The sequence below is a fragment of the Vulpes lagopus genome, chromosome 4 (assembly GCF_018345385.1).
Source record: "Vulpes lagopus strain Blue_001 chromosome 4, ASM1834538v1, whole genome shotgun sequence".
Taxonomy (NCBI): domain Eukaryota; kingdom Metazoa; phylum Chordata; class Mammalia; order Carnivora; family Canidae; genus Vulpes; species Vulpes lagopus.
Window position 1 is genome coordinate 84,167,557 of NC_054827.1, and position 17,521 is coordinate 84,185,077.

A 17,521-nucleotide genomic window follows, 5' to 3' on the forward strand; every position below is an offset into this window, starting at 1 on the left:
GGCGTGACTTCTTAGGTATTAACTGAAATGTTAGGATTATCCATCGCTGTTCCAAGTACTCACCTGCAATTACTGAAATTCCAATTCTCTGCCATTTCAAAGAAAGACATACCAAACAAAGACAAAATAAGCAGAACTCAAGGATTCAACTTAGCCACAGCTGGCCTCAACACTAGAGCACCAACAATTGAATTACATTTAAGGACCACAATTAACGTTAAAAAAAAATAATCAGAAATATGTTCGGTGGTTCTAGATGCGATGGAGCACAGTTGAGACCTGAACTTGATTCCTTTCCTCATCGCCTCTGAAAGAACATCTGTCAAACCTCCTGTTATGTTAACCGTATCACTGCCATTCTGTTTATCTGCTTTTGAAAGTCACTCAACTGTTTCCGTTCTGTGCATACACTGCAAGACATGGAATCCATTCCCATCGCTAGGTGAACACCAATGCATGTCTTCGAAGTATTTTTTAAAACTCTATAATTTTTATAAAGGTATCAAACACTTACGTTTAAAGCAGTAGGCATCAAATCTGCTATCAGGGGGAGGGAAGCCTGTCTGGTTCTCAAAACGATACAGGGTTCTCACCCCAAGCAAACCACCTCCACACTGGGCCCTGGCCACAGTCACAGGGTGGCGAACGCTGGCGTCGGACAGCCACCCATAATCGCACTGGTCAAAGCCATTCCTCCAAGCTGCTTGGAGTTCCCCCACTGTCGCCAGCCGGGCGTCCTGGTTCTCACACTCTTCTTCAGCCTCCTCAAAGGTAAATTTATTGGGAGCAGTGATATGGAACACATCACCTGAAAGAAGAAAAATGAGAAAAAAATGTTATTCATTCCTTTCCACTTTATGGGTGCAGGGGCAGGGGGGTAGGTGGTCGTCTATAATACTTTTTTCATGGCAAGGCAGCTGCTGCTGATACTTTAAAGCAGGAAACACAGCGGTTACTCAATTTTGTTACCATTAGTGTGACACATAACAGAAAAGTTCCCATATATTAACTTTATATTGTCAAATGTCTATGGCCTATGGGTATATAGAAGCCACCATCTGATAATAAAGTCACGATTAATTCTTTAAAAATGAACAAACCTTTCCAATGGATTCTTTGCATTACTATCTAGGAAACGAGTTTTCTCTTCAGTGAAAGATCAGGCTGGAAAGGAAAACTGTACCGAAAAGTCACCGAGGTCATTTCACTTCGCTTCACCTGAAATCCCACAGTAGTTCTCGGACTCTCCTCCTCACATATCACAGCCATCAAAATGGACAGACCACCATCAGATTCCGTGTGAGGCCCGAGACTGCCTGGATGGTTACGTCAGCCGGGGTGAGAGTGCGTGGAGGCCAACCAACATTAGCTCCCACTCATCTGGCCAAAGTGACCCAGGGCCCCAGGGAGGAAGGGGCACCTTTTTATTTGCCCCCTAGGGTGCATACCTCTTGCAGTCCGTCTGCCCAAAGGGGGGGGGCACCTTTTTCCAGGTCTCACAAAGACACCATAAGTGCTAGCAGGGGCTCTAACTAGATTGGAGAGGCTCTTACATGCACTTGTGCATTAACAAAGAAAGGCTGAACCTTTTCTTTACTCGTCACGTGGCCCAATGAGCAGAGAGTATGTTCGTAATGACTTAACATGTCACAGTAAAATATTCTGGAAGTGCTGGGGTTCGTTAATTGGTACTTGGGTAGCTAACACGACAACCCACTGCAGTAAATTCAATGCAAATTGAAGGATGCTTCTTACATGTGAGCACAAGTGGCTCAAAGGGGCAGAATTAGAGGATACCTAAGCGAACACAGTAGGCAGGGGGAATAGAAAATGAGGCTGTGAGGCAGCAGAAATATTGATGGCCAATTACTGCAGCAGCTGCAAGTCCTGCATGCACCTCACCAAGGCCGCTCTCTGACTCTCCGATCTACCGGGCAAGGGGGACTCCAGCTCTCTGGATCTGGCTCTTCACCTAACTAAAGCCAGATGCAACAAGCAATTATTTAAAATGAAGAGAGCCATTACTCTCTCGCAGTGTGGGAGAGCTTTATAGAGCAGAAAAAGCCAGTCATGGGAAAAATGGCCAGATCACACACGTCTGCTTTTGTCACTATGACTCTAACGCTGGTGACAAAACCAGGCCAAATCCCTATAAGAGCTATTTGAAGAAGAGACAGCGAAATGACTTTTACTGGCCTGAAAAAAATTTTAAAAAGGGAGAGGGGATGATGGGTTTCTGTCCTTAACTGTGGAGGCCGGCAAAGACTGTGACCTCAAAGCCAGAAGTACACTCTAAGAATGTAAGTTCCTGCTCCCCATTCCTGGGGAGCCACCTCCTTCCCTGAGAAGCTTTAAAACCACCACTTCCTTAGTACACATTTTTGCTAAGTGAGTGACATTTCAAGTTCCTGGTAAGAAACAGGTGCTCTTTTTCCTCCATCCTTCCCTTCCCAGGCAGTGCACTGGAGGAAGCTGCTGCAGCAGAGCTTTGGGGAGCCGCTGGCCAGACAGCCAACCCATCTCACCTGTGGATGTGGCTTAGAGCAACCCAGGGTGGGGGTGGGGGGCAGAGAGAGGCTGCTGCTGTGTCCTCCTGACTCAGTCACTTCAAAGGAATGCAAGTGTGAAAGAGGGCAGCAGGCCAAGATGCTTCCCTCCAAGGTGGAACACTTGCATTTGTTATTACAGCTGGAAGATCCTTCTGCTGCCTTAGTTCCCTGCCTCCTGAAGTACTTCAGCTCTGAGGCCAAACTACTGTTCCTTTACACTAAGAAGAGCCATCAGCCAACCAGGGCAGGAAGAGACATATAATTGATCTAGTAAAAGTCTGCTGCTCCAGGCAGTGATGCTGGGCTGTGTGTTGGGGGAAATGTACTTCTCCTAGTGTGGCCAAAGAGCTAAGGCAGAAGACTGACTGCATGGCTTCATGGGTAACTGGTTTCCCTCTTTGAAACAGCAAACATGTTTGGGGTGTTGAAGAATGGTTTCAGAAGATGCTGGTAGGTTAAAAAAGAGAATTCCCTTATTATTATTATTATTAAATTGATGAAGATTGGGACATCTGGGTGGTTCAGTGGTTGAGGGTCTGCCTTGGGCTCGGGGAATGATTCCAGTGATGGTGTCCCACACTGGGATCCCCACAGGGAGCCTGCTTCTCCCTCTACCTGTGTGTCTCTGCCTCTCTCTCTGTCTCTCATGAATAAATAAATAAAATATTTTTTTTAAAAAGTCGATGAAGATCTACTTATAAAAGTTTTCATATAGAAACTCTTGTTAAATCTGACTTTACATTGCAGTCAATTATTTAATTCATTTTTTGGAGGATATAATTTCCATCCAGCTATCCAATACCCATAAAATGATCATATTACTTATTTGATTAAACTCTATTGTCCCCCAAGGCCACCTATTTTCCTTTATATATAGGAACTTTTCAAACACTGCAAAAAAAAAAAAAAAAATTGAAGAAGATTGATATCACCATTGGGCTTCATTCAACTCAGATTTGAAATATATTAACTGGCACTGAGTTTAAGGCGAGAATCAAAATAATTTATTTATAAAGCTATATATGGCAAATAATTTTATTTCAAGATGAGGAAAAGAAAAGAAAAATACTCATTTTAACTCTGTTCCAAAAAGTACCTATCTAAGACCTCCTAAATCATGATTGTTTAACACGAACATGACTTTGCCCACTTTGAAAATCTAATAATATAGTAAAGCATCCTGCAGTATAGAATTATCTTACTGTATCTCGAAGCTGTTACAATTAATACTCAATCCATACCAAAAATGAGAAGTTAAACATCCAAACTTTGCCCTTCCTACGTATCCACCTCAGAATATCAAGGCCAGGACATCTTATACTTTTCTAACATACGCCAGAATAGCCTTGCATCAGTTTTATACTGATACCCAACCCAGAAAATAGAAAAGGTAAGTCAATAGGTAACACACAGGGGATCCCTGGGTGGCTCAGCGGTTTAGCGCCGCCCTCAGCCCAAGGTTTGATCCTGGGGGCCCGGGATCAAATCCCACATCAGGTTCCCTGCATGGAGCCTGCTTCTCCCTCTGCCTGTGTCTCTGCCTCTCTCTCTCTTTCTCTCTCATGAATAAACAAAATATTTAAAAAAAAATAGGTAACACACAGCAGTAATTGAACTAACTTATGACCTCTTGTCTTGTATTATTTTATCCATTAGATGCCTGGTTTTAATTAGATAATCCTTTAACACTATATATCTTTTATCTAACATAATACAAATGTAGGTGACCTATTGCTTAAATCAGAATTAATTATTAAAAGCTTATTGTTGAAGATGTAAATCAGAAAGACTGTTAACTTATGGTCCAAGTTCAAAGAACATAATTTCCAAAAATGTCTTCTACAGAACACTGGTGATCCTTGAGATGTCCATAGTATTCTACAGAAAAGAGATTCCACGGACAACTGCAGTTGGAGAACAAATGCAAGTCTTCCGGCAAGTTTCTGTAAGACTTCTCAGAGCATTTGATATTAGAGGTTATTTATTGAGAGTCCCCACAAGGAAGTTATGATTTGTAAAGCATTTGACCAGAGAACTCTCCTTCCCCATAGAATACAATTAATAGTCAGTCCATGGACCTGTCTCATGGAATAGTTTTCCAAACTCAATGGATCCATAGGAAGTATAATTTAGTATTAAGTTTCTGCTTGCCTACGTGTCAACCTGCTTAAGATAGAAGCAAAGTGGACCAGGGAACCAAACAGCATCGAGGCAAGAGCCAAAACACTAGAGTACAAAGCAAAGGGCCTATGAAGTCCATTGCCTCCCAGGGTTGCCTCAAAGACTGCCCGTGAGCACAGAGAACTGGGAAAAGCAGAGGGCCTTGATGCAGCATCTAGGATGGTATTTAAGCTGACCACAGAAGAAGTTCATTTCTTTTTTAAAAGATTTTATTTATTTATTCATGAGACACAGAGAGAGAGAGGCAGAGACATTGGCATAGGGAGAAGCAGGCTCCCTGCAGGGAGCCCGATATGAGACTTGATCCGGGATCCCGGATCATGCCGAGCCAAAGGCAGAGGCTTAACTGCTGAGCCACCCAGGCGTCCCAAGAAGTCCATCTCTTAAAATAAGATCTTTTTGAAAAAAGTAAACCAAACAACAACATATAAAAACAGGCTTTCTCCTCAATAAAAAATTGTAGACACAAAGCTTTCCCAGAGAATAAAAGCTTATCCCACAGGAAAAAAAAAAATGCAGATTTTAAGCTAAACACTGTCCACTTTCACAATGAGAAAGCAGTCAAGATGTTAAGATTTTCAATGTTTCCACTGATCTACTTTCAATTTTTTTTCATTATTTATTTATTTATTCATGAGAGACAGAGAGAGAGCCAGAGACACAGACAGAGGGAGAAGCAGGCTCCAGGCAGGGAGCCCAATGTGGGACTCGATCCCAGATCCCAGGATCACGCCCTGAGCCTGAGGCAGACGCTCCACAGCTGAGCTACCCAAGCATTCCTACTTTCAAATTTTAAAACCATAGTCAGAAATTATTTCTAGGTCAAATTGTATGTCCTAAACTATAGTGAAGCGGAGTGAAATGAGACTGCTATGAAGTCTGGGCCAGTGACAGTAATGTAGCTCCAGCCTTGGTCCAAAAATGGATGATCCTAAGAGGATGCATCAAAACTTTGGAGTCTAAAGTCCAGAGGCAAGGGCAAATCAGGCACCAAAGAATCAAGAGAAAGAGAAAACAAACATAGGAAATCAAACAAAGCAACTCCGCGCATTTGCTTAGTTTCTCTCTCTACAACAGGTCTCCATTGGTCAGGTTTTGTAAGTTCCTGCCCCTAAGGTATCCTAAAGGTACCTCCTTGCCTCTGATGTAGGTTAGGTAATGAAAGTTCCTTCTGAATCACAGTACTGCCTTTAGAAAGGGAGAGAAAGCAAAACCTTTTGCGAGAGAAAATGCCTATTTCATTAGCATAGGACAAGGCTGTGTTGTGTTTCTACCCTTGAATACTTGTAACTGAGCCATTTCGTGTATTTCAGATTTATTGGATAGTTGCCTTCCTGGAAGGCAAACATTACTTTCACAAGTTGACAATGAGTCGATGAGGATGAGTCGAGTCTTAGTTCTAGAAGTAGCCTCTTCAGGGCAGCCACATGTATAAGACACTTATCATCTAATTTGTAACTAGAGTATAGATTTGGAACATGTTTGTAGATGTTATCTACCTATGAGAGAATACTTAATTTTTTCTCTAAAGAAAACAAATGAAATGTCAGGAAAGAAATACAGAAAATGATTCACATGTATAAAATAACACATTACTTAACATAAAAGGCCAAGTTAATTTAAGTTAGCATAAGTAAGAATTTGTTGAGGTGTATACATACGTGCTCACATATGTACACACATGATAGGTAGTAATGCAGAACAGAGGATTTCACACATAGGATAACTTGCATATTCTTGTGAAAAACATATATGCAGTATCTTAATGCATATTTTTTCTAAAATCTCAAGTTAAATGTTGTTGGTTTGGGGTATTCCTCTTGTTTCAGCTTTCTAGGGATGTCCTAGAAGAAACTGGAAGACACTGCTGGCGAGACTTTAATAGCTGGTAACATCCCACAAACTAAATTTACCTTAATCATGGGAATTAACATCATCAGAAATATTAGGAAAAAAATACTGACAAAAAAAAAATACTAAATCTGACAACTATCTGCTACAAGACTCCCTGAAAATTGGACCATGCATGTTCTTTTTTTTCCACACTTCTGATTGCTAAATGGAAAAGTGGCTTCTTGGCAGACTAAAAAAAATGACACATACTGAAAAGGCGAGCAATGATGAAAACAAATCAAACATTAAAAATGACCCACACTGTTCAAAAGCTGGAGTTTATAGCCAGGAGTAACTTGACACAATTATTAAGGAGCTTAGTTCTAGGGCAAAGCTAGGATAAGATCTTCCTCTCCTGCCGACAATTCCCTGTAAACACCAAGGAGAAAGGGGGAATTGGCAGGAGCAGGTCATACATAATTATTGCAATCTCTCCTGGACTCAGCAGACAGGTGGCCAAAGCTGGGATCCCACCATTGTTTTCTTGCTGAGTATATTTGCTGGGCAGTATGTTAAGTACTTGTTGTTGTTGTTTTTTTAATGTTTATTTGTCCTCATATCCCTTCTATAATGAACTGTCTGGTCTGAAAATAAGTTCTAAACTAATGATGATTCCCTTTACCCATTTGGAAAAAAGAATTCTCTGATTTTCTTTCACTTTAAGGAAGTTCAAGATGTATAAATGTGACTACATTTCCTTGCTATGTAAGTTAAAATAAGCAATAAATTATGTAAAAGTAGCTAGAGTGTATGAGCTGGAAGTAGTCACGTAAAATGAGCTTCTAAATGCTGATATAATAAAACCACTTATGGCAAGTAGCCTGGTGATAAAAGCAATTCAGCATAATTATTATTAGCTTTGAAGTTTTAAACTTTTAAGTTTCAAAGGAGGTTTCTTTTTTTTTTCTTTCTCCCCCTCTCTGTCTCTCTTGTCTTCTCTCACTCTTTCACTCTTGCTCTTTTTTGACTGTGTCTATATACACACACAATCAAAGCATTGAAGACTAATGCTCATTATACTCTGGATCACAAAATCCATCAGCTGTACATGTTTGATTAACAGCTAACATACGCTGCTATATAATCTTTTGAGGGCCGATATTTGAAGATAATTCAAAAGCATGTCAGTTCCCCTAAGATTTGATCCTTTAACCCGCACAGAGGCCAGCCTTCTGTTCGTGGGGACTAGAAAGCCTCAGGGGCCGCCAACGTAACTTCACTTCATCTCTAGAGCTAGGCTGGCATTGTTTCCAATTTAGGGGTAATGAGATTGGAAAGAGAGATCAGCACTTTTCAGATTTCTTACTTGTCTTAGGCTGAAGGAGAAGCATGATGTGGCTTGTAGCATAGATAGAACTTTGCATTTTTAACTTCTAATTAATTAGTAAAGACCTGTCATCAGTTGGCTCTGATAGTCCGTTAACATGCTCTAAGTCAGATAACAATGCATGAGAAAAGGAATCCACAGGATTGTAAGTATGTTATTATATAAGATCTCCTGTATGTTGATTTGAAAGGCTTCAGAGACAGGAAGCCCCACTAAAATTTAAATATATTTAATGGTTTTTCAGGGTGTCAGATCTCATTCTTTCCCACTGACAGAGCAGTAAGACTTTAATTAGAGTGAGAAGGAGGCTCTAAAAAATTTCTGGGTGTCTGAGTCTTCAAAATATACGAGATTGAACGTGTTATTTGATTTGACAGGCACAGTATGGCTGCAGGTCAACACAGGACGATCAGCCTAGTTTAGCTTTTTTTTTTTTTTTTACTTTTCACAGCTGAAACGTAAATGGCCACTGTATTTACAAAGAAGCACTTTCAATTCAGAACTCTAAGAGATCTTGACATCAAAACCTTACAGCAAACGACTATCACATGTCTCAAGGGGCATATGTCAGGACAAGTCTACTTACGTACAGTAAGATTATAAATGCAAGGAACTATATATATAGAAAATCCTAAGGATGCCATTAAAAAGCTATTAGAACTAATAAACAAGTTCAGCAGAGTTGCAGAATACATGATACAAGACCAACATATAAAAATCAATTGCCTTTCCACACACTTCCCACAACTAATCAGAAAAAGAAATTTAAAAAAACCCTCCATTTTGATTTGCATCAAAAAGAACAAAATATTTAGGATGAAATTTGACAAAAGTACTGCAAAACTTATACTCTAAAAGCTATAAAACACTGATGACAGAAATTAAAGAAGGTCTTAAGAAATGGAAAAACATACCATATTCATGGATCAGAAGGTTGAATATGGCTAAGATGGCAATATGCCTCAAATTTTTTTTTAATTTTTTATTTATTTATGATAGTCACACAGAGAGAGAGAGAGAGAGAGATAGGCAGAGACATAGGCAGAGGGAGAAGCAGGCTCCATGCACCAGGAGCCCAACGTAGGATTCGATCCCGGGTCTCCAGGATCGCGCCCTGGGCCAAAGGCAGGCGCCAAACCACCGCGCCACCCAGGGATCCCAATATGCCTCAAATTTATCTAGAGAGTCGATGCAATCCTTATCAGAATCCCAGCTGGCTTCTTTGTAGAAATCGATAAGCTGATCCTAAAATTCATATGAGAACTCAAAGGACCCAGAATAACTAAAATAATTTTGAAAAAGAACACAGAGGTCTTATACTTCCCAATTTCAAATTTACTGCAAAGCAACAGTAATCAAGACAATGTGGTACTGACATAAAGTACAGACACATAGATTTATGGAATAGAATGGAGAGTCCAGAAACAAACCCATATATCTATGATCAGTTGATTCTCAAAAAGGTGCCATGGCCATTAAATGGGGGAAAGAATAGTCTTTTCAACAAGTGATGCTGGGATAACTGGATATCCACATGCAAAGGAATGAATTTGGACTCTTACCTCATACCACATACAAAAATTAACTCAAAACCAATCAAAATAAAAGTGAAACTTAAAACTTATAAAACTTGTAGAAGAAAACACAGAAGCAGGCCTTCATGACTGGGGATTTGGCAGTGTTTTCTTAGATATGACACCAAAAGCAGAAACAACCAAAGAACAAATAAAAACTAGACTTCCTTAAAGTTTTTAAAAATTGTATGTCAAAGGACCCTACTGAGAAAGTAATAAAGACAACTCATGAAATGAAAAAAAAATATGTACAAATCTTCTGAAAAGACACTTTAAAATCTAGAGTATATAAAGAATTCTTTCCACTCAACAACAAAAAGACACCCCAGTTAAAAATGGGCAAAGGTTCTGAATAGACATTTCTTTCTTTAAAAAAAAAAAAAAAAAAAGATTTTATTTGTTTATTTGAGATAGAGAGAGAGGGTGCACAAGTGGGGGGGTGGGGAGACAGAACAGCAGGCTCCCCACTAAGCAGGGAGTTCATTCGACATGAGGCTCGATTCCAGGACCCTGAGATCATGACCTGAGCCAAAGGCAGACACTAGGGCAGCCTGGTGGCTCAGCGGTTTGGCTCTGCCTTTGGCCCGGGGTGTGGTCCTGGGGACCCCGGATCAAGTACCCCGTCGGGCTCCCTGCAAGTGTCCCGATTGGCTCCCCATTGGGCTCCCTGCCTGCTCCTCCCTCTGCCTGGGTCTCTGCCTCTCTCTGAGTCTCTCATGAATAAATATATAAATAATAAAATATTTTTTAAAAAAGTCAGAAACTAACTGACTGAGCCACCCAGGTGCCCCAAGATTTCATTATTTTTTAAATTGAAGTTTAAGGGGCATACATAATATTCATTCTAGGTATACAACATAATGATTCGATATTTGTATATATTGCAAAATGACCACCACACTAAGTCTAGTTAATATCCATCACCATAGGGATCCCTGGGTGGCGCAGCGGTTTGGCGCCTGCCTTTGGCCCAGGGTGCGATCCTGGAGACCCGGGATCGAATCCCACATCAGGCTCCTGGTGCATGGAGCCTGCTTCTCCCTCTGCCTGTGTCTCTGCCTCTCTCTCTCTCTCTCTCTCTCTGTGACTATCATAAATAAATGAAAAAAAAAATTAAAAAAAAAAATACCCATCACCATACATAGTTACAGATATATTTTCTTATGATGAGAATATTTTAATATTTAATATTACTCTCTTAGCAACTTTCAGATATGCAATATAATATTATTAACTATGGTTTCCATGCAGTACGTTACATCTCCATGACTTATTCATCTGGTAGCCGCACTGAATAAACATTTCTCCAGAAAATATATAAATGGCCAATAAGCACATAAAAAGTTGCTTAACATCATAAGCCATAAAAGAAATACAAATTAAAGCCACAATGAGATATCATTGCATACACACTAGGATGGCTATAATCAAAACTCAGATAAAAAACAAGTGTTGGCAAAAAAAGCGAAAGAATCAGATCCTAAGAGAGTGCAGGTCAGAATTTAAAATGGTGTGGCCACATTGGAAAACAGGCTAGCAGCTCCTGAAAAAGTTAAAAAATAGAGTTACCATTTAATCCAGCAATTCTAATCATTACAAGGCAATCATTACTCAGATAAGAATTAAGATATTCTAATGCGAGAAATCAGAGATTTGGGGGAGCCTGGAGAGAACTTTATCTCTTCCTGGCTAGTAAGACTGTCTGTTGCTTTGCTGGGAAATCCATGGTGGCCACAGGAGTCTACTGCAGTGGAATAGGAAAAAGCACATATCCAATTATGTAGCCTTTCCTTATGGCAAAAAGCAGGGTAAAAAAAGAAGAAAAAGAAAAAGAAATACTTGACAAGGTTTTCATGAGGATTAAGTTAACCAATAATAACAACCAAACAATAAATAGTTTCCTTCCTTATCTTACCCATGGAGCTGCTTCATGGTCAGTCTATGAAAATCACTGGACTGAATGAGGACATCATTTGCAGAGGTGCTGCCATTGTGCCATGCCTGGTGGCTTTCCTCACTGACTCTTAGCTACGCTACTCTAACACTTACGCTGGAATATCTTCCAAGTACAGTTTCAGGTCCCTAGCAAGACACGTTAATTTGCAAGGCCTACATAAGAAGCCACAGCCACAGCTATGATCTGTAGTTCCAGCAGTTCTGTGGAGAATAAATGAGAAGTTTTTAGCATCTTCTAGAAGGCACCAAACCAAAGTGAACCAAAGTGAAGAGGTTCTATAATCTAGAATCAATATTTGAATCATCCGCTGATCCATGGACCCAGCAGGAAGCTCTTCTAGCTGACATGGGACTTCTTAACTACGTAAGACCAGTATCACTAATTCTTAGATAACTCCTGCCAGTGAAGTATTTTGTAGATTATATACTGTAGATTCCACTAAAATTAAAAGTCAATCTGAGAATCTACAGGAGCGAAATCATGGAGTTTCTAGATTTGATATCTGATTTTTGTCCAGTCGGAGCCTCCAAAAAAAGCCTGACCCTTCAAGCCCTGCTTAAGACCTGTTTAATGACATCTGAGCCTTTACCTAAAGTTTTAGTTTTGCATATCTAAAGGAGATCATATGATAGCAAAAAGGAAAGGTTATTTTTTGGTTCTAGGCCAGACACAAGGAGGACACAGAAGTATTACACAAATCATGGAAGTGATAGAATCATCCTGGATTTTGACATGAAGAAGCAGTATAAAAATTAACCTGTAAATTGTGAATAGGTACAAAGGAACCAATCCCAGGGAGGGATGATTAGCTAGGGTGGCAGGAAAGGGAAATTACTGTGAGAAGCTGGAAAAGAGAAAAAAAGTATCTCTAGGAAGGAGTTCTTTCTAAGAGACACCATGGGGAAGAGTGAGAGGAGCAATTCAAAGAGAAAAATTAGTATCATGGTGATCCAATAAAGATGGAAAAAAAAAATAGATTCTTAGTAAACTTGGTGAAAAAGTGAAGCATTTTTTCAAATATTATAGAAATGGAAGGGTAGTGGTAATTGTACCCCAAAAGAGACAAAGTTTGAAGAAATAATGCAATTGCCACCAAGTATTTCTTGAGTAACTATTAGGATTGTATTAATGGGATAGGTCCTTCATTGCGATTGAGAGAGGTAGAGATGTCTACGGCCTTATCTCTACCAGCGGTTACAGAAGTTTTGCAAAACAAAACTAACAGATCACATTTTGTATTTGGTGACTATGAAGCAAGGAAAGGACAGTTAAACACCAAGTATGTGGAACTATCTCTATGAAAAATGAGAGTTCAGAGTAAGGAAATCTCTGCTTGAGCTGGAAGAGCCAAAAATGGGCTCTTGGAAGCAGTAAATCTTCAGGCACAGGGATGAGCAGTGTTGGAAAGCTGGGGCGAGGGGGCGCGTGTATGTTCTCTGAGAGGACCAAAGCAGAACTGCAGGTAAGAGCAAGCACAGGGTCTGTGGAGGGCTGGTACACGGATCGTGTTAGAAAGACAGAAACAGGGTTGAAGTGGTTATTCTCTAATCAGGTTTGAGGGGCTTCAAAGATCATGCAGAGTTTATGCTTGAGGAGAAAGATGACAAAAAATTCACTACAAGATGAGACACCTGAGTGGCTCAGTGGTTGAGTGTCTGCCTTCGGCTCAGGGTGTGATCCTGGGTTCGGGGATCAAGTCCCACATCAGGGTCCCTGCATGAAGCCTGCTTCTCCCTCTGTCTCTGTCTCTGCCTCTCTCTCTGTCTTTCATGAATAAATAAAAGTCTTAAAGAAAATTTACTACAAGATGTTGAGTAGGAGAAGAACATGGACACAGTAGTTGAGCGCTTTGATGGTTGTAAAACAGGCCCCTTGAAGGTGTGTTAAAGGCATAGGCATTATCTGTGAGAATCAAAACCTGAGGTGAGACACAGAAAGAACTCACAAACTAGAAACACGGGTATGGCATTCAGAAGAGAATTCCATGCAAAACTAGAAACATGTCCATTTTCACTCATTCGTTATTTTGGTATACTTGTGTGCCCCATTCCTCCTACAAGGCATTTGACTTATGGTTTACCTACAAGGAACAAGTTTAAATTAAACAAACTGATAAGGAAATTGGAGTAATCAAAATCTGGGAAGTAAGCAGAATGGTGATTAAGTCTGGAGAGAGGTGAAGTTATCCTGAGGGCAAGCGCAAAGCAAGGTGAATAGAGTGGGCACTTCTAGTCTGGAGGTTAATTCAGGAATTCACACATTTCTTCAACTCTATCTGTGGAGCGCTTACTATGTGCCAAGAGCATCATGGGGATATACATGACTCCTTCCCTCCCAGAAGCCAAAGTCTTAAGGGAGAAAGAGAGAGGGAGAGAGGCTTAAGCAAACATTTGGGGGTGGTTAAGGTCATATATTCAAGGTTCAGAGATGTAAAGGTGAGAAAGACAACTAGGACTTAGGAAGAATACAGGAGATGAAAAGGAAAAAGCCCATAGTACAGACACATCAAAGTGCTGGGAGCCTTACGTGAAAGCCAGGAAATCAGAATAAGAGGGTAGTGGTTATTTCAGGTGAAGTAATAGCCAAAGGGTAGGGTTACAGAGAAAATGCGGGCCATAGAAGGATGAGATGTAAGTCCCCACGTTGCCCATATCAGAGCTACTAGATCAATCATTTGTCAGGTCTAGGGATGAGCCTGGAAGTATGGACTCATTTGCAAGGAAACTAGGCAGGTCACCTGTGAAAATGAAAGCAGTCTGACCTCACCTACCACCCCATGATTCATCTTCAGAGAGGATTAAACCCCTTTATAAAGGAAACTGTTTTCTTACAAGTACCTGCTACCATAAAGAAATCAAATGGTCAATTTATTAGTTTTATTAAAGAAACAAATGAAGATTCCTAAAATGTTTGAGTGGGGTTTTTAGACAAAATATTTACATTGTATTCCCTTCTTTCCAACATTCTCTTATCTAACTTATTTAGGATATCTTTTTTTTTTTTTTTTTGCTATGACACACATACTTTCTATCAAATTGCCAGGTTTTAGCACAGAAATGCATTAATTCACAAAGCACTTCCAGGATTATTTAAATCTCCCACTTGCATGACCTCCTATGGGGAATTGGATACCAGATTAATTCCTGAACATTGTTACTCAAGAATATAATGTTCTAATCAGATAATAAACTGATTAAACAATTTAGGAGGGATAACACAAGAATTCTGTTTTTGCCACTGTATTAATTTTAATTCTTCAGTAATATTCAAGCAATTTATGGTATTCAAAATGCCTTGACATGAAAAAAAAAGTGAGACATCTCCAGTTATTTTCTATATATTTCAAAGTACTAAACTCAGACCTTGACAGAATACTGCAATCAGAACATCTCAGAAAAATTCAAGTTTTAAGAAAATTCCAGAGAAGAAATTTTACAGTCTGTCAGGATTATTTCTACATTTTGCAGTATTCATTGTCAGAAAAATTTTCCTTATATTGAACCTAATTCACAAGGTTGCAACTTTAAGTCATTTTTTAAAATTTATTTTTTATTTTTTTATTGGAGTTCAACTTGCCAACATATAGCATATCACCCAGTGCTCATCCCGTCAAGTGTCCCCCTCAGTGCCCGTCACGCAGTCACCCCAACTAACTCATTTCTTCTTTTTATGAATTCAGTAGAAATAAAGAACCTTTCCACTATCCATAAGCTATTATTTACTGAGCACCTACTCTGAGCACTGTGATAAAAGCTTTATACATTAACTTACTTCATCTTCATACCATGATTAAAAAATAAGTATTCAATTGTCTCTATTTCAAAGAAGGAACTGAAACAGAGGTAAAGCCTTGCTCAGGATCTCACAACTAGTAAGTGACAGAGCTGGGATTCAGTTGATATCCTTCCCGTTCTTAATTACGGGGATCTTAACTGCCTCCCAAGACTGCTCTCTCAGCATTGTCCTTACCAATCCAAAATAACTCCAATCCTTGACTCAATTTTCTGAACTCTATGATCATCTCAACCCTATTCTAAATGCTTTCAAAGTTTTCCAAACCTATGTTTCCAGGAAACCCAAATTAAATTTCCTAATAAGGAACACTCTTAATGCTTTCCAAAACTACCTCACCAGGAAATACAGATTAAACTTTCTAATACGGATTATTTTGTGATTATATTATCTTAATTTTTAGATTTCCTATTTCAGAATCTTAATTCCATTAATTTCTTGGTAACAGTGTCCTGTTACTGAAACATGGCTAATAAGCCACCACAATGTCTAGACCATTTCCAAGAACACAGGCTAATACTGGAATCCTGGCTCGTGGATATAGCTAATACAATTGTTGTTGTACATTTACTAGGGTTTTTTTTAATAGAACTGAATACTATATTCATATGTATAACTGTGCTATAATCGTCATCTTAGAATAAGAACCAGATTAGCACTTTTTCCTTCCCTAAACTAGCTGGATTTAATAGAGTATAATTATTTGAGTTTTATAAAGAAATTCATACCTCAGAATGAATATGACATTATAAAACAAGGAAGAAGAAAAAAAAGAGGGTTGATATTCCATCCACTAAATATCTTCCATTTTAAATGACTAAATTAAAACAAAATTAATTATCTTGTAAACTACGCTTCATTTTATACTTAATTGACTTCTTCATTAGACCATCTGGAATCATTTGGCTTCTGATTTAATGTTATTGTACCTTAGTTCATAACTGGTTGTGTGTTCCATCAAAGGCATTCTGAATGCATGAATATCTCTAGTTTTTTACTGTCTCTCTCTCTCTCTCTCTCTCTCTCTCTCACACACACACACACGGCTGTCAAAAACAATAAAATATAGGTGGTAATTACGATACCCATGAATATGGTAATAAAGCTCTCTTATGAGGAAATCTGGCTTAATTTCAAATAATCTGTTATCAACGTGGCAATTGAAACATCAGATGCAACTTTATATAGTCAACTTTCCCCAAGAATTTGTATCAATTCAAAGTTTAGCCAATGGTCTTTACTTCCAAGAGAGGCATGCTTCAGTAAAGGAAGGAGAGAGACCTTTACAAGATCTTGCAATCTTCCTCATATATCCCCAGTCCATAAGGGCCTCTTTAATCTCTTCAACAACATCAGTCCAATTTCAGGTCAACAGAGAAAAAAATCAGTATCCAAAGATTTGCAAATTATTCCAAGGGACAACAAACAAGGAAGAAAACATTTCCAGAATAATGTCACTGTAAACATACTGAATATCCTTCAGAACTGTCAAATTCCTTCTATAAAACTAATAAAGCCTTGTTACTCTGCTCACCAGAAATTTCAGTGTGCTTCAATTAGTATTTATACTGATTTTTCTTTCTCTTTCAACTTTTATGCACCCAAACAAAAACATTCAAATTCTGTATGTATACGTATATTTTATATTCAAAATTCTATATATATGTATCACATATATATCATAGGTTGGATTTTGTATATTTTCCCTTTGTACAAAAATGGAAATGATTAGTATCTGAAATTCTAATTTAGAAAATACATTTACAGTGCTAAAGGATAGTTATAATAAGAATGTTAAGATGTTAGGGAACCACACTTAGGGAGCCCTCTGGTAAGCCAGCCTTCTTATTCAAATTTAATCAGGGCATTAGGAAAATATAAGCTGCTTAGTTTGTAGTTTTTAGTCTCTGAGGTTGTTATTCAATTCACAGAATCATAGAATTTTAATGTTGAAAGGCACTGTGGAAATTATCTAATCTAATCTTTTTATTTTACACATAAGAAAATTGAGATTATCCTTCCGCTATGTACCGAGCCAAAACTGAAAATATAACTCAATTCAATACTCCTCTTTATATATTTAGACTTTAAGCTGCCTGCTAATAGAAATGACACTCCAGTTCAAAACCCCCAGACACTTCTGTTCCATGTGTCTATAATAAAACTGCATCGTGTCCCTTTGATGCCACTCTTGAACTCATACTTGTCTTTAGAGCCTCTTACTCAAGCCAAGTGAGAAATGACAGTG

At 38.9% G+C, this 17,521-nt stretch overlaps 1 protein-coding gene across 4 annotated transcripts in view; it reads right to left on the minus strand.

Moving 5' to 3' along the window:
- The window catches only part of VCAN (versican), a 112,596-nt gene that overhangs the window by 71,383 nt on the left and 23,692 nt on the right, over positions 1–17,521 (minus strand). For all 4 annotated transcript variants that reach the window (XM_041752019.1, XM_041752018.1, XM_041752020.1 and 1 more), the window contains one exon: positions 515–808. In XM_041752019.1, the coding sequence (XP_041607953.1) occupies positions 515–808 (294 nt within the window). The remainder of the gene's footprint in view (positions 1–514; positions 809–17,521) is intronic.